At 38.7% G+C, this 23454-nt stretch overlaps 1 protein-coding gene across 1 annotated transcript in view; it reads right to left on the bottom strand.

Annotated features, from left to right (window-relative positions):
- Positions 1-18601: 18601 nt before the first annotated feature.
- The window catches only part of LOC135200540 (uncharacterized), a 20624-nt gene continuing 15771 nt past the window's right edge, over positions 18602-23454 (bottom strand). Inside the window, exons 6-8 of the mRNA XM_064229180.1 lie at positions 22376-22532; positions 20101-20226; positions 18602-19101 (exon numbers count right to left, since the gene is read on the bottom strand). Of these exons, the coding sequence (XP_064085250.1) occupies positions 18766-19101; positions 20101-20226; positions 22376-22532 (619 nt within the window). The 3' untranslated portion in view covers positions 18602-18765. The remainder of the gene's footprint in view (positions 19102-20100; positions 20227-22375; positions 22533-23454) is intronic.

The raw sequence follows: 23454 nt of genomic DNA, 5'->3' as shown, positions 1-23454 counted from the left end.
AAATAGATCGACACACAAACGTATCAAGAATTATATTCTACTGAGGCGTGAAACTTGACGTAAGTTGGGAAGTTATTCTAATTGTTTGGAATAAAGACAAGACGAAATTTTTTGATGTGCGTGAGCACGTTACGTGGTCGGAGGAACAGCCAGCGCGCACTCCCACTCTCTTCTAGCGCGGTCTCGCTACTGAAATGGACTTGTGTTTATGACCAGCTAGTGAGTGACTCCGCCAGGATTATACCCGCCAACGCCGCCAGGCGACTCCAACGCCCGCGGTTTCAATCTGATTCTAAACGCTGGCTTATCGCGACGTATATAAAATTGCGCACTTATTTGTGAATTATGAAGTTCTTGCTACTTTGCGGAGACCAAGATACTTTTTCATGTCTTTTTTTATGTTTTTATCCAAGGCTGGTTTCGTTTATCTTCATTCAACTATTTTAATATTAAGCAATTTCATGTCATGTAGGGCCATCGAACTTAACTATCTTCTAATGGTGTAATAACGAATTTTTCGAACTATGTTACTTGCCTTCAAATTTAGGGATTTGTTCAAGTCAAAGGCTGGTTGGCGGAGAACTATTTTTTTATTGTGATATGTAGTATATAATTATCATACTAAGGGTGTAATATTGTATATGATGTCGTGATATTATATTAAAAATTTATGCCGTTTTCGATATAAGAGATTTTTGAACCCTTTTAGTTTTCTGTAAAAGAGAACTATTGAGATATTTTTCTGTCCGCCCTCATATCTTACAAACTACTGAGGCTAGAGGTGTGTAAATTAGTATGTCGGACATCCACTCTCCAGTCATCAAACATACCAAATTGCAGCCCTCTAGCCTCAGTAGTTTTTGTTGTATTTAAGGTTAAAGTTACCCATAATCTTGCGTTTGGCAACGAAAGTGACCCCAAGGGTTTTAACCCGATATGTTTAGTACCACCCCGGTGGGGATGACCGTAAAAATAAAGAAATGACTGTAATTATCCTTAAGATAATGATTCCTAAGAAATATTAGTCCTAGATAACGATAGAAGTTCACTCTCGACGTTGGTCCCGTTGCTGAATAACCACTGGTTGCATGCAACGTAAAGACACCATACAAACAAACTGTCTAGGAAAGATCCGAAACCTGTTCATTATTTTAAAGTCTTTCTTTGTTTGAATATCGTGAAAAGTTAATATGTCATTGTTGGAATCATAGTACATTCATATAATTATTATGAAATTGAAGGTTTCATGAAAATGGTTTCATGAAAATTTGAAACAGACATATGCATCAAGTTTCAGGTCTCATTTTTTTTCTTGAATAGCTGCTCTCTCTCTCAAGTAGTTAAAAGTCAGGCAATATATTTCAGTGGTAGACAGACGTAGAGGCAATATAATTCACTGGTTGATAGAGTTAGAATACATATTACTGGGGAATGGTTGGATTGTCATAATACTGAACAGATTTCAGAGGCAGGCAAAATTATAGGGCCATACATTTGAGAATAGTCCAAGTTTAAGAATACATTTCAAAGGGAGATAAAGTTAGACAACTTACAATAATACATTTCAGTGGGAGGTAAAGTCAGGTAATAGTTTATAATAGTTTTGGTATTCCCAATACCAGTCAATATTTTTTATTGTGTTCGCATTTTTAAGAGAACCGTCTGCCTGGAATTCTTTTAAAGGGTTTGTATAGGGAAGGAGGCCGGGAAGGTTTGTAAATCCAAGGTTTCAAACTTTGCAAAGGATGGTGAGCGACAAATTATCGTTTTATAACCTTGGTTGGGGGGGGATTATCTAAGGCCTGCCAAAGAACTTTGTAAGTCAGTTATCTTTACAGAAGACTGAATTCTTCTTCGGAAAATTGAGTACGGTGTCGAGAGCGTTTTTACAAATACTCATCAAAAGGCGTTCTTATTAGTTTTCTGTGGAAGAAAACTATTGAGATGGCTTTGTCTGTCCGTCCGCACTTTTTCTGTCCGCCCTCAGATCTTAAAAACTACTGAGGCTAGAATGTTGCAAATTGGTATGTTGATCAGTCACCCTCTAATCATCAAACATACCAAATTGCAGCTCTCTAGCCTCAGTAATTTTGTACTTATTTAAGGGTAAAGTTAGTCATGATTGTACGTCTGCCACCACCACTATAGGTGCCAAAAACTCAGGCCACCACCGGGCTCTGGCTGAAAGTTTCATCGGCCGCAGCTGAGAGATTCATGGGCCATTGCTGAGAGTTTCATACAGCATTATACGCTGTACAGAAAACTCGATTGCGCCGGAACATTTTTTTTACTTGTTTTTATGACATGAAGAACCATGAGATGCAGAATTTTAAACTGGGTCGTCTTTACGTTCACAAATTCACTCCAGCGGGTGAGGGAGGACAAACATCCTTCATAGACTGAGGAATGTTACTGTTCTTTGGGAACACAGAATGAGAGTTCCAGATTGTACGGGATGTTCGGGAGGAAATAATGATCTGAATAATTGCCGTAAATCAAATTTTAATTATGTTATCTTTATGTTTATGAATATGAAGAAAACGGCATCGAAAGCTGGACACGCGTAGCACATTTAGTCTGCAGTTTGTTTAAAAATATAGTCGAAGTTTTTTTTTTTTACCAAAGTAACCCCTAGAAATTACCTGACAACACACCTGTGCCAGTACAATATCCTTGTGCAATGAGGTGCCATGTTGGTTCATAGTGCACGCACAGTTGTATAAATCATACATTTAGAAAGCTTAGGTGATGCGTTATCGGTGTCGACTTAAACTTCAATGTTTTCAATAAGGTAACACATGTACACGATAAATAGGTTAAAAATTACGCGTGATAATTTAGTGACACTTAGATGACTCTTTGGCATATAATTGGCAATTGACTGTGCCTTGTTTTTCTTTTATGGTAGCTATATTGCTCTCTTAAGTTAATGCTGTGTCAAGGAAGGGCTCAGTTGGTGATTCTGATAGTCCAAATCCAAGGTCTGTCCTTGCCGCGAATCCTAACCACCAACCTCCTCCCACCTCGAAACACCTCCCCAACGATCTGCACATTTATCTCTTACTTACAGCGCCTCAGTGGCGTGGTTGATATGGTGTTTGCTTACCACCTCGGTGGTCGCGGGTTCGATTCCCGGCCATTCCATTGAGGAGTTAGAGATGTGTACTTCTGGTGATAGAAGTTCACTCTCGACGTGGTTCGGAAGTCACGTAAAGCCGTTGGTCCCGTTGCTGAATAACCACTGGTTCCATGCAACGTAAAAACACCATACAAACAAACAAATTCATCTCTTACTTTCATATGGAATCGTGGATTAATAAGACTTATATACTGTCGAAGAACATCTTCAGTCTCAAAGGTGGAATTGACATCTCTCGAGCATGGTCTCGTCAAAGGCAAATGTATCATTGTGGCATAAATCTCTGCAACTTGATGAAAGTGATCACATATCGTGGCGTCAGACTTTTTCCTTGTTGCCTCTCGACTGATATCCGTATATATATAGCCTGAAAGAAATGCTGAAATTTTTTATCAGCCTCTGTTGTATGTTTATGTACCGATATGAGACGAGCATTTGGCAAAGTAAACTATCTGGAACTCTGCTTGGAACTTCATAAAAGTGGCACGGTTCTATGAATAATAAGCGTATTGATGGCCCTCCACGCTTCAGGTCTGTGTGGAATATTTTAATTTGTATTTTTTTACTGCGATAACGTTTAGGAATGCTCCCTAAGGACGAATATTGCCCGAGTGACCATGAGACTTTACTTTTATAGTCTTCTAACTAACCCACCACGCCACCATTCCACTACGGACAGGTATCTCACCACCCTGATGATTGAAAAATCATTATCAGGCTGACTACTCCATGTGTAACTCTTTAGATTAGGAAATAGCAGCGACCCGCTAATCCAGAACAGGCAAATAGCAAGCGGTAAGATTCGCTGTGTGGAAACGATGTTAAATCGAGACATATAGCCTATCAACGATTGGACTCATGGGTGTTATTTCCCCAGTATATAGATAACCATAAGAGGTTTTCGTTTTTTCATTGTTTTGCCTGTTTTTTACCGTTTCTTGTCGTCAGTATTGTTGTTAATTACTATTATTTTTTTTATTAATATATGTACAGTCTGCCTTATCAAATATCTTTAGTGTAGGATGGTGGCTTTTTATCCATATATATCAAAGGGGGAAAGATCTCTTGATGATGGTGTCAGCAGGCTGTTGTTGTCCTTCTTGGGACACTTACTTTGCCCAATAAGGCAGTCAGCTGTTGTACTTCTTGGGACACTTACTTTGCCCATTAAGGCAGTCAGCTGTTGTCCTTCTTGGGACACTTACTTTGCCCATTAAGGCAGTCTGCTGTTGTACTTCTTGGGACACTTACTTTGCCCATTAAGGCAGCCAGCTGTTTGTCCTTCTTGGGACACTTACTTTGCCCAATAAGCAGCAGCCCTGTTACCTGGCTTCTTGGGACAATTCTTTGACTTTAATAAGGGCAGTCTGCTTGTTGTACTTCTTGGGACAATTACTTTGCCAATTAAGGCAGAGTCAGCCCTCGTTGTCTTTCTGGGACACTTACTTTGCCCAATAAGGCAGTCGTGGGCTGTTATTGGCTTCTTGGGGACAATTACTTTGCCCATTAAGGCAGTCAGCTGTTTTGTCTCTACTTCTTTGGGACTTACTCACTTTCTTGGACCATTTAAGGCAGTCTGCGTTGTCCTTCCTTGGGAGGACACTTACTTTGGGACCATTAAGGCAGTCAGCCGGTTTGGACCTTCTAGGGGGGACACTCAACTTTGGCCATTAAGGCAGTATGCTGTTCTGTCCTTCTTGGGACACTTACTTTAGGCCCATTAAGGCAGTTCCTGCTGTGGTACTTCTTGGGACACTCACTTTGCCCATTAAGGCAGTCTGCTGTTGTCCTTCTTGGGACACTTACTTTGCCCATTAAGGCAGTCTGCTGTGGTACTTCTTGGGACACTTACTTTGCCCATTAAGGCAGTCTGCTGTTGTACTTCTTGGGACACTAACTTTGCCCATTAAAGCAGAGTCGAGGGTTGATGGGCTTTCAGCAGACAGGAGTCCAGAAACTAGTAGTTTAGTTTAATAATTTTGCATGATAAGTGGAGAATGAAGCACCTGTTGTAGGTTCATCTGAGTTCTTGAGGTTAACCCAATCTCCCACCTAAAAAAGTACCATTGATGTAGTGAAGTCTTTGAAAAGACTTAATTACCTTACGATAGTGTAAAAGTTAGCAAAGAAGACCTGTGGTATGGAATCAATTGTCGCTTTGGGTGCAAATAGCAAAGTGGCTCTTCTTCATTCTTGCTGTGACCTAAGGCTTGAGATCATCACCTGGGTTGTCCAATTTGAGTGTAGTCTCACCCATTTATGTTCTCTGTAGTATATGGCCAATTATCTCATATGCTGGAATGTTGGTAAAGATCTCACGACACCCAAGTATTACAATTTGTGTTTTGGGAGAGTCCGTCAGTGCCTACCCGAATTGTGTAAGATGGTTGTAGGCAGTACTTGTTTGGAATCTATAGGGTGGGAAGTTGTCTAGTGCTTTTTTCCTAGTTTGTATATCAGAGTTGGCATCTGGCTGATATTTGAAGGAAAATAGTTAGTTATCTATCTTATGGAGCTTTTGGCATTACCATATACAAAGGCACGGCCAAAATCTTCAAGGGCTGGTATGAATGTAGGTGGGCTCCCTTTTTTTCATGAACCTCATCAGTGGTCGTGTTAACATCTTATCCGATTTCTTGAGTGATTTTTAAAATTTATTGATGAAAATAATGTCATCTGTTATACTGTTATGTTAAGTCTTAGTGAGGATCAGGTTAGCTGTCTTCTTTGCCAGACAGATGGTAATGTCCTGGTTGTCCTTCGTCTTCTTGTTTGTGTCTCAAAGTTAGTTGATCATCAGGCTCCCCTGATATCTTGCGCCCCAGTCTGTAATCACGTTTGCAGTCAGTATGAATCCTGAAAACAAGTTGTTCGACCTGTGGTCTTTTCATCAAGACTTAGGTTTATTGATGATGTGTGTGTTGAGTTGAAGCAGATGTGGCTTCATGGTCTGTTGGTTGTCTCTTATAAATTTGATGTAATCTGTCCTCTTTAGGGGAAGCAAGTGTCTCTCCGACAAGGGAGTTTTGTTTTCTTAGGACAGCCCTTCCCTTTGCTGCTAATTTGTTACTCTCTCTTCTTCAGGTTTTAGAGGATGTCAGTAAGTTGTTACCGTAGTTTGACTTTCTACCCCTTTCCCTTTTTTGGTTGGGGTGGGGGGTGGGGGGGGGAGGCAAAGGAAGGGCGGTGAGTTGTCTTTACTATAGAGATTTTCTTGAATGTCTGGGGGCAGTGGTGTTTTTACACTTAAGCCATTTAAGTCAGCATAAAGGGGAATGCAACAACTGGTCAACCACTAAGCCCTCAGCAGTTCAGTTGAGGTCTTGGACTCTGCCTATGACAAAAGAAGGCCTCACCTCACTTATCTCTATAGTGGTGATACCTTCACCAGGGTAAAACTGAGAATGACACCAGTTTTCAGAATAAATTTCACACAAATCTGAGAAGCGCTTAATTTGCTGCTTCACATATGAAAGGGAGGATCATTGCGGAGCCGTCGCATTCTTGGATGTTATAAAACCCAAGGGAAAAGAGGCACAAAAGATCTCTGTTGGCAGTTTCATCAGGAGAGCAGTCACCCACTGATTGATGTGGGAAAGCACTACAGAAGAGATGAATCGGGTTGTATATATCCCTATGAGAAATAACTGTTCTGACAGGCAGATAGTACAGAAGATACGTTGTTTTGCCTTTCGGAGGAACTATACATGCCAAATACCGCAGAGATGAAGATGCCCTCCATTAAATGATCAAGTAAAATGTCACTTCCCACTTTGCCTGTGATAGGATACTTCTTGTGAACTATTGCACAAACTGTAAAACATCGGAACTGATTATGAAAGCTACCATGCACCATGGCCGACGCTGTCAAGAATTGGCACGTTATGTATGCTTACAATTGCCTAGCTGAGGGATACACTCAGTCCTAAAAGGGTATAATGCCCACTTCATGACCGTCTTACTGCGAGAATGCTACCGAATCAAGTTGTTACTGTCATGCTGATGTACCACTTATGTTATTGTATTAGTATTATTACTATGAATAGTGTTATGGGGATAACTATTCATTTTTTCTTGTACAACCCTATACTCGTGCGATTTTTTGCTTTTGTTCACGTGCAGCCTCGAAAATCTGTCGGAACGTCAGTGCCATTCATTCTTTATTAGTCTTCCGTCAGCATAATTATATCAATGCCATTCTATAGGGTCATTATTTCACGTCCAGGGCGTGCCCAGTTCCTCAGTGTTCATGGGGCGTAGATTGCTATGCCTTCTCAGGCCTCTCTCCTGCTCTTGGTGTCGGTCTCCTCCAGAAGGGCTTGAGACCCGTTGAACAGTTTGGGGTTGATTCTGAACGTATTTCTATTTATTTAACCTTCATTACGGCGCTGAATGGCCGCCTTGGCCCCAGTGCCTGGGATTTAGGCCTAAATATCATACATCCATCCATACATCCATCGATGAAAATCTTTGTACGTATTTGTTAAGCGGACAATTGTCCAATATCTAGATCTATTCTTGCTCTTGTCTCATTTGTAATATTTGTGGGAGAATAATCTAGAAAATGGGCTTGCAGAGGGAAGAACTCTCGTTTCTTCTATTATGCTCTGTCCCTTGATGAAAATCTTTGTACTAGATATTTGTCGAGTGGACAATTGTCTAAAATCTAGATCTATTCTTTCTATTCTGTCATTTGTAATAGCTGTGGGAGAATAATCTAGAAAATGGGCTTGCAGAAGGAAGAACTCTCGTTTCTTCTATTATGCTCTGTCCCTCGATGAAATCTTTGTACAAGAAATTTGTCGAGCGGGCAATTGTCCAATATCTAGATCTATTCTTGCTATTCTGTCATTTGTAATATTTGTGGGAGAATAATCTAGAAAATGGGCTTGTAGAGGGAAGAACACTTGTTTCTTCTATTATGCTGTGTCCCTCGATGAAATCTTTGTACAAGATATTTAAAATGTCGAGCGGACAATTTGTCCATCTAGATGGGCTATTCTGCTATTCTGTCATTTGTAATATTTGCGAGCGGAATCTAGACATTGCTTGTAGATGAAGAATTCAATCGTTTCTTCTATTATGCTGTGTCCCTCGATGAAATCTTTGTACAAGATATTTGTCGAGCGGACAATTGTTCAAAATCTAGATCTATTCTTGCTATTCTGTCATTTGTAATATTTGTGGGAGAATAATCTAGAAAATGGGCTTGTAGAGGGAAGAACTCTTGTTTCCTATATTATGCTGTGTCCCTCGATGAAATCTTTGTACAAGATATTTGTGTAGCGGACTTTTGTCCAAAATCTAGATCTGTTCTTGCTATTGTCATTTGTAATATTTGTGGGAGAATAATCTAGAAAATGGTCTTGCAGAGGGAAGAACTCTCGTTTCTTCTATTATGCTCTGTCCCTAGATAAAAATCTTCGTACAAGATATTTGTCGAGCGGACTTTTGTCCAATATCTTGATCTATTCTTTTTATTGTGTCATTTGTAATATTTGTGGGAGAATAATCTAGAAAATGGGCTTGCAGAGGGAAGAACTCTCGTTTCTTCTATTATGCTGTCTCCCTTGATGAAATCTTTGTACAAGATATTTGTTTAGCTGACAATTGTCCAATATCTAGATCTATTAGTGGAATTTTCCACTTTTTGAAAAATTTTACTGCTTAGGTGAGTCTGAGAAGGGATCGTGCCTTGGAAGGGGTTTGCATTCAAAGCTAATTGTGGGAGTTGTGGTGGTTGGTCGCCAACTAATATGGTTTGGACCTGTGAGATAGTGATTGGATATCCTTATTCCCAACTTGAGGGCTTAACCATCTTCAGGGATCAGCCCATCGGAATCTAGGGAGCGCTGGTGTTTGAGGATGGGACTCCTGGCTAGTGTGCGGAAGCCCACCAATACGTTTGAAGTGGGGAATCAGTCCCCATTAGTGGGGGTAGAACTCCTAGCAGGTGGATTGGCTTATTTATACCTGGGCCACTGCAAGCATATTGATGCTATCCCGAAAGGGTAGGGTATGGGGTGGACTATTGGGAGTCAACACTCACTTGTGTCATTGGTGGAGAATGCGAATACCTGACTGATCCATGATACTTTCTTGATAAAACCAAGCAGTTTTTGGTGTGTAGGTGAGCCGGTTTGTGTGAGGTGGTCTGGTGTGTGCGTGCTTAGTATCCTGGGATCGCTTGTGGGCTTGTACGGTTTGTTGGGGTGTGGAGTTTGGGCATTAGAAGCTGCCTTGGTTTCCCTTTCTGATGTGCTGCTGGGGTCTCAGCGGGGCTCTTGGATGTTGGTTGCGCACTTTTTGGACTTCTGAATGTAAACTGGCATAATTGTATGGATTTGGTTACTAGTTCTCCCTCCACTGGATCTGACGACTTACTGTGCCACTAGCAACGACTTCGAGCATGAACATGGATATGAGCTTGGCAATCGGACAGAACCAAACGCTGAGACACCAAGGTTTTAGTAAATCTGGTGGATTTGATCCAAATAGTAGAGTCCTTCATTGCACTAATATAAATTTGTCATTAGATTATGAATGTTTGTACAGTGTAATGAAACAATTTGGTAAAGTGGAAAGAATGAAATTACTCCTAGAGAAAGACAAGCAGTCATTTTCTGCTTATGTTAAATTTTCCTCACCCTTGGAAGCTAGTGATGCACAACAAAGACTCCGTGGCCACATTCTCAATGATTCAGTTCTTAGCACGAAAGTGTTTTCAGTGAAAAATTTACATGATGAGTCATTTGATTTTATCAGTGAAGAATATGGACCAGCCCCATGTACAAGAGCACTACTTACCCCTATATGGCATGTTGCTAGCTACAAGGAGGGATGGAAAATTTTTATAAAGGATGCTGAATGTATTGAGAGCAAGGTAGGTTCCATTCCCATTGGAAATATAAAACATGGAAAGAACTTGCTAATAAAAGCTGGTAATGAAACCCAAGCAATTTTACTATCTAATTTTAAACCTGAAAGTGGAAATATCGAATATATGGCATCACATAGATTCCCTAACACACTGAAAGGGGTAGTATACTCAAAAGACCTGCGTGTTTTTGAAGAGGAGGAGATTCTCCATCGATGTCCTCCTTGTGTATCTCACGTAAAAAAACTAGGAGGGGATGCAGCTATCCTTTTAACCTTCTTCTCCAATTATTTACTTGTACTATCGTTGTTGACCACGAGAGGATGCAGGTTAAAAGATATAAAAGAAATCCTAAACAGTGTCGCAAATGTTTTGAATATGGCCACATTCAGAACTCATGTGAAAACAAGAAAAGGTGTTCTTTGTGCTCTGCGGAGAATGGTAATTTTGATGATTGTGAAGCAGCCCAATACTGTTTTCAATGTAAGGGGGATCACTCTCCAAATTCTAGGGCTTGCTTCAGATGCAGATTTGAAGAAGTAGTATTAGCAGTGGCCAATAATGAGCATATCAGCATTAGCAAAGCAATGTATGTGATAATGGGGGCAAACAAAGGCGCCAACTCCACCTATGCTTCAGTAAAACTTATGAAAAATACCAGCAATGAAAGGCAACTAATAACTGTATCTGCTACTCCACGGACTTTAAATAATGAATATCCCCAATCTGTCAAGAAATCTTCATCTGCTAGTGCCTTGGAGTCCAACACCAAAAGTTGTACTTCAAGAAGTACAGAAAACTCGCCTCCCAAAATCAATACAAAGGTGACTAATATGATAGTTGCAGGCTCACCTCCACAAAAAAGGGAGCCAAAATCAATTAATACTTCGGGAAGCTGTTCCAAAAGCACTTCCAACAAGAATAAACCAAGGGAGCAAGCCCAATTAGATAGAGCTAATTCGGAGCCATCAATTGTCACAGCCACAAACAAAAATGAAAACAAAACTATGACTACAACCACCAAGAAGTGCACAAGGAATACATTCCTAAATAATGATAGCTTTAAAATAAAAACTTCTAATAGGTTCAGTGTTTTGGAAGAGACATCTCCGCCTAGAAAGGTGGTTCCAAAAGCAGTTTCAGCCCAAAAAACATGTGAATTCTGATCAGTCTTGCCGCCCTAAGACAAATGAACATTGTGAATCACAGAATCACAGTAGAAATTCTGATGAGGATCATAACCAGAAATATGGTCAGCCAAAAACCCTAAATTCCAATTCAAATAAAAAGGGATTAAAGAAACCATCACTTATAAAGGAGAACTTTCCTCTCCACACTAGGAACAGTACTTCCCTTCTAAAGAGTGCGAAGCAGCACATTTTAACACCTTAACATTCATGTTCGATATCCTTCAGTGGAACTGTAAAGGTCTCAGAGCCCGCACAGAAGACCTTAAAGTCTTAATTCATGAATCCAATCCAAGAATTATATTCCTGCAGAAGACAGTGTTAGGCAACTCTCCTTATAATCCTGGACTAAATTATTCAATATTTAACTCCTCACCCCCAATTGGCGGTCGGGCTCATGGAGCTGCTACAATTATTGTTAATAAATCTCTGCAGCACTCCATAATACAGTTAAATACAACTCTACAAGCTGTTGCTATTTCAGTCATCTTGGAAAAGAGAATAACAGTTTGCTCATTATACCTTCCACCAGATCTTGTTTTTAACAGTGAAGATATTCAGTCCTTAATCAACCAACTTCCAGCTCCTGTACTTCTAGGAGATTTTAATGCCCACAACCCCCTTTGGGGAAGTCGATTTCTAGACAGTAAAGGAAAATTAATTGAAGACCTAATGGATAGGAATGATGTTACCCTATATAATAATGGGTCAATGACTTTCCACAGCATTCAAGATCATCATTTCTCTGCACTGGACCTTAGCATCTCTTCAACAAGTATCCACCTTGATTTTAGTTGGTCTGTTAACAAAAATTTAAATGGGAGTGCTCATTACCCGAACCATTTGAAATACGCTGTGAATGGTCCATCTGAAGTTTTACCGAATTAAAAGGTAGAGGAGGCAGACTGGGAAAAATTCAGTAACGACATCAAACTAGATAGGGAGTTTGAGTCATTTCATTCTCATCTAGATGATTATGATTATTTTATTGAATCTACACTGAAGAGCGCTGGAGGCTCGATTCCCAAAACAAAAGGCAAACCTCGTAGACCTGCAGTTCCCTGGTGGAATAAGACTTGTGGTATTCTGAGGAAAGTTACTAGGAAGTGCTGCAGACGTTACAAAACTAGTGGCTCTCTTCAGTCTAAATTAAGCTACAAACGTGCTTTAGCCAAGCAACGGCGCTTTTATTAGAAAGCCAAAAGAGAAAGTTGGCTTTACTATATTAATGGAATAAACTCTAAGACTCCACTGAAAGTGGTGTGGCGCAAAATAAGGAAACTGAGTGGGAAATTTGTTGCGTCACCATTACCCTCATTAAAAATAAATGACACTGATCCCAGAGCCCACTGAAGTTGCCAGTGAGCTAGGAAAACACTTTTCTGAAGTTTCCAACGCCAACAATTATTCTCGAGAATTTCAAAAAATTAGGAATTCTGAAGTGATTCTGGAATTCAATTCAGGAAAATCTGAACCATACAACTACAGGTTGTCCTTGAGAGAATTACGGGAGGCGCTCTCCTCTAGTGAATCCACAACTCCAGGTGAGGATACAATCATATATGAAATGCTTAAACCGTGGGCCGACAGTTCCACGCAGGACAATTCAGCGCCGACAGTTCCGCACCAAAAAATATTTATTCAAGATTATAAACAAAATATGATAATAACAGTAACGTTATAAATTATCAATCTCTAGGCTATACTTTCCTATTATACTATTCCTTATTTTAATATACCCTGTGCATTGGTTTTGCCAGCTTTTATAAAAATTGGCGGCGCGAAATGGTTCCGCGGCGAAAAGGCTGGCGGCGAACTGTCGCCGCGGCGAACTGGCTCTGCGGCGAACTGGCACGCGCCGAACTGTCCGCGGCGAACTGTCGCGCGGCGAACTGGTGGCGGCGAACTGTCGTGCTCCCGATACAATCATATATGAAATGCTTAAACCGTGGGCCGACAGTTCCACGCAGGACAATTCAGCACTGACCATTCCGCACCAAAAAATATTTATTCAAGATTATAAACAAAATATGGGAAACTGGAATTTTACCCAATGACTGGAAAATATCCATAGTTGTCCTATTAAAAAGCCTAATAAAGATGCTTCCCTAGCCACAGCTATAGACCAATAGCTCTAACCAGCTGTGTGTGTAAGCTGATGGAGAAAATGATAAATACTAGACTACTATGAGATTCAGGGCCTCTGTAACACTGTTTTTTCGCAATAACTTTTTATCTATGCATTTCATAAATATAACGTTTATTCAGAATACATATTATATCTACACATAAATTTTGACTGTATTCTGCATTACGTAGGTTGAATAAATTTGGTACTTATAATGTAAAAGTGACTTTTTTTTTAAGACGAGCCAACTTACTCAGAGAAAAGGTTTCGAACGCACTCGTTACGTAACTTATGACAGCATTTCTTCCCTCTTTCTCGATGGATGATTGGCTATACGTAACGAAGGCTAAACCTCTGGCAACAATGACATACAAATTTAAATACAAGCAAAGCAGTACACCTTTATGAACTCTGGAACCTCTCCACTGATAATTGTCATAATGAACGAACCAACAAAATATGTTAATAAAGACAAAAACACTTCGATTATTAGTCTAACTCCCAAAATAGGTTTCCTAAGAAATTACAGTCTAATTTATAGGTCACAATCAGATTGACAAGATGTAGGGAATAGTTGGTAATTTTCAAAAACATAGTAGACAAGCTTGATTTGATAACTGCTATATCCAATGTCAAGCAATTTTTATTTATTGGCTATCTACCTATTTACTGAAAAAAAAATAGCCGGTACCGTATATTGGCTTTAAACCTTCACCAATAATTATCGTCAGAATGATGACTTCATGAGGCTCCTTATAATTCAGGATAACACTGAAGACTACCATGGGCATTGTTGGATTAGAAAATTTAACTTCTGGCTATAAAAACTAATTTCTCAAGTAGTTGTAAGAAGTGCTAAATGATCCTCAAGGATCCCAGCAGTTGGCCTAAACGTTTAATTCATGTATATTACTGCTATACTGTTGCGGCACTACTGCTACAGTAGTATTACTACGCTGGCACTGATACCCCACCCACATCTATGTTCGTTCCGCCATTCATAAAGTCTTTGGGTTTCAGAGCCGATGTAGTTTCTGTCTGGTGGATGGATGTAATGAATGTTTTTCGACTCTTGGCTCGTAATCATTGGCCATGGCGTCGGCTAGATCATTTTTACTCTATAAAAATTAAAACTATCGGGTTTAGGTTATTGATGATGCTGACAAAATTTGTGTGTGGTTGTAAAATATACATATGTCAACTTTCAGCTACATCCGATGCTTCGACAAGGAGCAAAGTCCAAAAACCGTGTTACAGAGACCCGGAATCTCATAGTAGTTTGGCACTTAGAAACTAAAGGATTAATATCATCATTTCAATTTGGTTTCAGGAAAAACCGCTCCACCCTTGATCCCTTGCTGAGGCTGACCAACCAAATCCAGCAAGGATTCGCCAAACAATGTCAGAACTTCGGAGTATTTTTTGACCTCGAAAAAGCATATGACACTGCTTGGAGAATTGGCATTATGAAACAATTGTACAAGATGGGCATATGTGGAATAATGATCAGATTTTATATATTCCTTTTTAACGGACAGATGTTTTAATGTAAAAGTGAGAAACTTTCTCTCCCAACCTTTTGTGCAGGAGGAAGGAGTTCCCCAAGGAAGCGTTGTAAGAGTAACACTTTTCAGTGGCAATAAATAGTGAGGTTGAAAAAGCCTTGCCTCCTGTTAAATGCTCACTTTTTGTTGATGACCTTGCAATATACTGCACAGGATATGATTCATTGTCAGTATGTAAACATCTGCAGAGGTCTATTAATGCAATTAATAAGTGGGCTGATGAGAATAGTTTAAAATTCTCTTCCAAAACAGTTGTAGTAAGATTTACCAGATGCCAGCGTGTGGAAGAAGTTCCCACACTTAGTTTAAAAGGATCTATCATTCCGTATGAAAATGAAGTAAAATTTCTGGGGATTATTACTGACCACAAATTAACATGGGCCAGCCACATAAATGCCATAAAGATTAATGCAAAAAAATCTTTGAATATTTTAAAGGTTGTTTCTGGTTTTTTTGCTGGGGGATTGATAAGAAATCCTTCTGAGGGTGTATGACTCGCTGTGTTGCTCCAAGCTAGACTATGGCTGTCAGATCTATTCTTCAGCCTGTACAACCAAGCTAAAGGAATTGGATGTTGTTCAGAACATGGGGTTGAGAATATGCTCAGAGGCTTTTAGAACTTCTCCTGTTGAAAGCATATATGTTGACACAGATCATCTTCCCCTTGATCTAAGAAGGCAAGAGCTAGGGTTGAGATACTTGGCTAGAATGAAAAGTGCTCCCAAAAATCCCTCCTTTTAAGTACTCAAGGAAACCGACTCGCAGAATTTCTCTGGTACAAGAGCTTCTAAACCATTCCAAATTCGACTGAAGGAGGATGTTAGGGATAACCATCTCAAATCCCAGAAAGTCCTGGAAGTAAAACATCCTGTAAATCCTCCATGGCTTATTCCTGAAGCATTAGTATGCAAGAAATCGTTTAAAAAAAGGACTGCACTGAAGAATAGATTAAAGGAAAATCTTTAGAGCACAATATTACCCATGCCAGTTATGTGAAGAGTTATACAGATGGATCAAAGTCAGATAGTGGTGTTGGGTGTGCTGTTATCCTTGGTGATACAGCATATACAGCTAAATTACCTGACTTTGCACCAATATTTACTGCCGAATTAACAGCCGTAGTCTCTGCCCTAGATTTAGTTCTTCAGAGTAGTGACACTAATTTTGTCATATACTCGGATTCTAAAAGCACTTTAGAAGCTGTTAAAAAATTTAATAGCTTTCATCTATTAATTAAAAAAGTTCAGGAGTCGCTTTTTCGTATATATTGTGCGCGTAAGTCAGTCTCTTTCTGTTGGGTCCCCTCACGTGGGGATTCATGGAAACGAGACTGCAGACAGGGAAGCGAAAGCCGTTAGTATTTTACCTGAAATAACTTTCAGAAAAGTGCCTCATACAGACATAAAAGGTCCCATAAGGTCTTATGTATTAAGTAAATGGCAAGAAAGGTGGACTTCTCTTCTTGCCAATAATAGTAAGTATAGAATTATTAGGAAAAGTATACTGCCGTGTCCTTCGTCATTCCATCCTGACAAACGAAGAGAGTTTATTTTAACGAGATTAAGGATTGGGCACACTTATTTAACCCATCAGTTTATTTTAGAAGGAAGCATCCCACCAGTGTGTGCTTACTGTGACTAGTTACTATAGTCAATTCATTTAAGGTGGATTCTTGTGCCTACGAGATATTTGTTTGCCGGCCTCTGATTGGCTTGCTCGTTTTGTCATATTTTCATCTGTGGGTTAGAAAACTAGCAATATGTTTATATTTCTTCATTTTCTCACGTTTTGCAAAAGATAGCAAGTTTTGGTCATACCAAAGGATTCACTATTAATTGTACAACTAAATAATCTTTTCCTGAAACCAATAAGATAAAGCACAAAGGAATTACGAGTAAAAGTGAAAAGGGAAACATTTCATTCTTTATACCTGTTTTTATTTATTATCGGATTTTTAATAATTCATGCCATCAAGATAAAATAAAACTTGTGTTTTCATACCATAAAATAACCCTCAATACGCTGGTGCCTTCAGATTTTAGATGCGCGTTATATGTAAAGAGAAAATTAAGAATATGTCTCAAAATGTTGCATCCATGCCTGACTCAGCCTGAAAGGAAGTCAATCTTCCTTAATTCTTTGTTGTTTGTTACTTCACTGAGATTATTATTTATCACTCAAATAAGTCTGATATCTCTTTCGTTTGAAAATATATTCGTATAATAAAATTAAAAACCATATTCTGAAAATAAAATTTAAAAACAATATGCTGAAACAGCATGATTAAAGCTTAGGCTGAGTTGAAGAGTGTGAAGTCTGTCCACAGAGTTCAGCATATTTGCTGTACTGAATTCCCAGCTTCCCGCCTAGATCTCGGCTAACGATACCAGATGCATCCATAAGATTATTATTATTTTCCTTATCAGATATGTCCAGACATACTATATGATATTGGATTGAACATTTTCGGCAATGATAATGAGAATTCTGTGTATTTAATTACAGAAAATGTAATAATATAACATAGTAAATATTGTCGAAACTGCACCCTTATTATATCGCTAATTGGCAACTCAAATCTTTTGCCGAGGGGACAAGGGTAATGGTCTTGCAGATCACATTCTCTCGACAATACCGTCAAACTTGAATAATTTACGGATCCAACATAATAAGACGTATTCTTTATGTTCTCTTCACATATTACACGCATCCAAAATCTGAAAAAACCAGCGTATTCAGAGTGAATTTGCTGTATGAAAACACAAGTTTTATTTTTATCTTGATCCCATTAATGATGCAAAATCCGACGATAAGTAAAAACAGGTATAAAGAATTAAATGCTTCTCTCTTCACTTTTACTCGTAATTCCTTTGTGTTTTATTTTCTTGATTTCATGAAAAGATGACTTAGTTGTACAATTAATACTGAATCCTATGGTAGGACCAAACCTTCTCTATCTTGCGCAGAACGTGAGATAAATGAAGAAATATAAACATATTGCTAGTTTTCTAAGCCACAAATGAAAATAATGAGACACTGAACGATCGGCCTACCTCCCGGTACTAGCCAATCAGAGGGCGCCAAGCAAACGTCTCGTAGGCACAAGAATCTACCTTAAATGAATCGACTATAACTTTGGAGCACATTCTGATGGTTTGCCCCAGATATTTTAACCAAAGGGAAAGATATTTCCAGGGTAAATCTCTCTCGAATATCTTGGGAGATGAAGCAGATATTTCTGCTCTTATCTCCTTTGTAAAGTGTTTATAAATTTTTAATAACATTTAGTTAGTTATTTATATATCGTATCATACAGATTTTTAAAGACATTAAACCATTTTTAATATTACGCCATTCATTAAAATTCCTATTTTTATTTTATTTATTGGTCACATCTAATTTATTAATTATTTCTTTCACTAAGTCATTAATTCATTTACCATAATTCAATTTATTTAACCTCCATTACGGCGCTGAATGGCCTTCTTGGCCCCAGTGCCTGGGCTTTAGCCCAAATATCATACATCCATCCAAAGTTAGGAACGAAGTACCTTCCTTAGACTTAGTATACAAGGACCAGAGTTGAGAAAGGACTGGACGAACGACAGTCTAATTATGACTATGGAGTTCATTACCCCAAGAGTAACGTTGTGGCACGAAAAAATATATGGATGCACATTGCCTTTTGTTATGAAAGATTTGTTTTTCTAGCTCTTTATTTTGTTTTATTATCCCGTTTGTACAACCCTATATTCGTGCGATATTTTTTTTCTTGTTTATTTTTTCTTTTTTTGTGCGGGGCTTCCCCGCAGCCTCGAAAATCTTCCGTCAGCATAATTATATCAACGCCATTCTATAGGGTCATTATTTCACGTCCAGGGCGTGCCCAGTTCCTCAATGTTCACGGGGGCGTAGATTGCTATGCCTTCCCAGGCCTCCCTCCTGCGCTTGGCGTCGGTCTCCTCCAGAAGGGCCTGAGACCCGTTGAACAGTTTGGGGTTGATTCTGAACGTATTGATGACCCCGTTGATCTGCACGTGCTTCACCTGCGCTGCGTGCGCTACCAGTCCCGTCGTGTACACGTCCTCCAACTTCAGGGGCGGCACATAAGGGGCGTACTTCAGCAGTAGTCGCGCCGCCGCACGGCCCACCACGTATGCAGGACCGTGGACGAATGGAGGGTACTCCTTCTCTGGGTATTCTTCCTGTTTAACGAGAGCGATTAAACAAACCCTAAGTCAGTACGTGGGAGGGATTGGGCACTCCAGGGTCAGTCATTATTATGAAAGTTGTTTGAAATAGCTAAATATTTCCCTTAATATTATGAAAGTTGTTTGAAATAGGTAAATATTTCCCTTCATATTATAAAAGTTGTTTGAAATAGGTAAATATTTCCCTTCATATTATGAAAGATGTTTGAAATAGGTAAATATTTCCCTTACTATTATGAAAGTTGTTTGAAGTAGGTAAATATTTCCTTTCATATTATGAAAGCTGTTTGAAGTAGGTAAATATTTCCCTTCATATTATGAAAGTTGTTTGAAATAGGTAAATATTTCCCTTAATATTGTGAAAGTTGTTTGAAATAGGTAAATATTTCCCTTCATATTATGAAAGTTGTTTGAAATAGGTAAATATTTCCCTTCATATTATGAAAGTTGTTTGAAATAGGTAGATATTTCCCTTCATATTATGAAAGTTGTTTGAAATAGGTAAATATTTTTCTTCATATTATGAAAGTTGTTTGAAATAGGTAAATATTTCCCTTACTATTATGAAAGTTGTTTGAAATAGGTAAATCTTTCCCTTCATATTATGAAAGTTGTTTGAAATACGCAAATATATCCTTTAATATTATGAAAGTTGTTTGAAGTAGGTAAATATTTCCCAAGTTAAAAGGGAATGTCTAGTCTTTTCATGTTTAATTCAGTTCAATACCCTGTCATCGGTATATATGCAAATTCTAGGGTTTTTGAATCAATAAGAGTCATCGGAAAGGAAGAAAAGGAAGAAAAGCGGCTCTATGAAGGACTAAAGGATGGAAATAAGTTGTTTTGTGAGGTGGGTGCAACACAGAAAATGTAAAATTGAATGAATAGGATGCCAGTAATGAGAAGGATAATTGCTTGCATATAATTATGTCGTAAGCATTAGTAATACCCTGTAATAAGGGCTTGAGTATTGGTGGGCATAGAACTCCTGACCTTTGTCACTCCCCATTTCGAATACCGCATAGGATACGGGACCGGATCATACCGTCCGTAGATATAGGCGGTTGCAATATTATCTCCCGGTTGGAGTGTGTCGTTAAGCAGTGTTATGTTTGGTCTCTGAAAAGAACAAAAATGCATATTAGAAGTTTGTACTTTAGAAAAGTGCTACATTTAAAGTAGAATCTTTCCACACGCAAGAGGTATTGTTTTTATTTTCAAGGAAACAGTTAGATCAGCTTTAGTTCTAGCACAAAAAAAAAAAAAAAAAAAAAAGAGAGAGAGAGAGAGAGAGAGAGAGAGAGAGAGAGCGAGAGAGAGAGAGAGAGAGAGAGAGAAGAGGAAGGAAGAGAGAGCAATTAGATCAACTAGGATGAGGTGTACCGTGGTAACTCTTGGGTTACGTGAAATTCTTTTTCCTTTGAGTGTTAATATCGTATCAGACGAAATGTTGCATTTTATCAGTAAGGAATGTAACTAATGGACTTCTTAATTAAATAATGACAGACACCTTTACAAAAGATGACCATTTTATTGAGCCTGTTATGGTAAGAATATAAATTCGTGAAGTGATTTTTTAATATTACTGTTTGACTGAAAATATGAAGCGATTTATTGTTACATCTTGGAGAATGATGAAGCGGGTGAATCTGATGATGTATAAATGTCTTTTAAACCTTAATTTCTTTTTAATAATCTGTTTTCTTGTCTCCCGCAGTCCCATACTTTATATATTTCCCTTTCACAACGCACTTTCGTTGGTATCCAGCTACCAAGGTTGCAACGTTGGTCCACCTGTTTAAATATTTTACCGCTTGAATTTAGCTCTCAACTAGCTTGTTTCTCGGCCATTTATTATCACAAAACGTCTCTGCCACATTGGTTTTTTATAACCAGACATATCTGCCTACTACAGCAAGTTTTTAGCTGTTCCTTAGAAACAGTGATTTCAACAGTGCATGATTGTCAGCATACTTCATGTAGTTGACATTTTGACCACTTGAACTCTATACCCACATATGATTCAGTTTTTAATAAATTCACTTTGCATTGAAGATAGAATTAATCTAATCTGGTGAAATCACAGCCTTGTCCCTCCCCAGGTTTAAGCTCCCCTCGTTTATTCTGTTTTTCAAATCTCGGTTGTGATTTTGTTTGTTATCCTTTTTTATCCCACCGTAAGTTCTCTTTCAATTTATCAGCTTCTTCATCTACTTATTTCTTTCTACGATTTTCTTAATGCAGTTTAAATTTTAAAAAAAAGCCGTTGCTGTATCATTAATTCTGTGAATGCAAACTGGTCCTACGCTCTAATGCTTCACTTCAACCATTTCAGTATAACTCCCATGACTAGTTTGAGGAGGTAATAGCAGTGTGTGGACAGCACTCCAAGGTGCCCATTTTTCTTTGGGAATCGTACTGCAGAAACCTGTTTTTATACAATAGTTATGAATCTGTTGATTTATCGGTGGATATTTAAGTAAACAGATCGTATTCTTTTTTTTTATTATTATAAAAAGTAAGTGGTTAACGGGAAAATGAAGTGCTTAGCAGAGCAAAATATGTAAGTTACCCATATGCTTATAAACGATGACTCAGTTTTCTTTGATATAAAAGAAACCGTATTTATCTCTGAATGGTAAACTACATGAAACTGACGTTCAACAACCCTCTCACTATATATATATTTTTACTTTTTCCGGGTTTTAACTTTTCCCGAGTAGTTAACCTAAGGTAACCGAGTTATAACATTTAAGTTATATAACATTCAAGTTATTTATGCTGATTGTTTTCTTCGTACATAAGTGTGCTAGGTAGGATACGCTGAAATATCGACTAGAAATTTCTACCAGAATATGCTTTTTCAACAGCAGAACAAATTGCAAAAACGAAACAATCGTACTTGGAAGATGCCTTTTGAAAATATTGAGGGAAATAAGAGATTAGTTTAAGTGAAGATGAAAAAGATTGTATCTAAATTAGAATCGGTATCAGAATTCTCAATGTATATGGAATGGCAAATTGATGAGAAAAAAGTTTTTGTTCACAAAAGATGTAGTTATTTTTTTCTGTAAAATTATAGTTAACGAAGAAATGAGCCAGACTTAAAGTTTGTTGAATTCCAAGAGAAAAATGGTTTGATTTATTCTCTAAAACTCCCCTTCTGAAAATATACTATGCATATATAAATCAACTGCAGTATTATAGGCAAAAAAAAAAACAACGTAGAAAACGGGTAAACTAAATAAATTTCATGAATAAAACTCACCGCTGGAACAGGAGGCGTTTTCATCTGTTCTTCGAAGAAGTTTTTCAGGTGGAAGGGATTCACCATGACGTCATCGTCGATTTTGGCAATGAACGGTGCCTGCGGACATCGGTCCGCCACCCACCTCAACCAAGCCATCGACTTGTAGGTCAGATTCCTGTTGGAAATAAGTCCGTATTTTTTCATTCAGATTGTTATTCTATTTTTAATTTTAGTATTGTGAAATCCATTTAATGCAATGGCGGCCGAAACTGTAACCTAATGCCCCAATGATGGCCAGGTTAAGAAAGAACAAAGAGTTACTCACACAAGAATTGAACAATGTTTGGTGAGCATAGCATATTCTTGCAATAGGCAAATTGTGAACAGCAGGCTTAATGCAACTGGCTGAAAAAGGGACCAGACATGATGTACTCAGAAATGACTATATTATTAAAGTATATTCATCCCAACTCGTGGGGTTCAAGTTTTCCTGTCGACGTCAGCGAACGAAGGAATGGAAGGAATGGGACGTCAGCTAACAAAGGAATGGGACGTCAAAGAACTATGGATTGGAAGGAATGAGACGTCAGCTTATGAAGGAATGGGACGTCAGCTAACGAAGGAATAGGACGTCAGCTAACGAAGGATTGAAGGAATGGGACGTCAGCTAACAGGAATGGGACGTCAGCTAACAAAGGAATGGGACGTCAATGAACGAAGGAATGGGACGTCAGCTAACAAAGGAATGGGACGTCAAAGAACGAAGGAATGGGTTGCCAAAGAATGAACGAATGGGACGTCAGCTAACAAAGAACTAAGGAATTCGACATCAGCTAAGAAAGGAATGGGACGTCAGCTAATAAAGGAATGGGACGTCAAAGAAGAATAGGAATGAAATGTCGGAAGAAGAAGGTAATGGGACGTCAAAGAAGAAAGGAATGGGACGTCAAAGAACGAAGGAATGGGACGTCAGCTAACAAAGGAGTGGGACGTCAAAGAACGAAGGAATGGGACGTCAGCGAACAAATGTATGAAAGGAAGGAAACGTCAACGAACAAAGGAATGAAAGGAATCGGGTGTCAGCGAACGAAGGAATG

The sequence above is a fragment of the Macrobrachium nipponense genome, chromosome 27 (genome assembly GCF_015104395.2).
Source record: "Macrobrachium nipponense isolate FS-2020 chromosome 27, ASM1510439v2, whole genome shotgun sequence".
Lineage (NCBI taxonomy): Eukaryota > Metazoa > Arthropoda > Malacostraca > Decapoda > Palaemonidae > Macrobrachium > Macrobrachium nipponense.
This window is presented reverse-complemented; position numbering and strand designations above follow the sequence as displayed.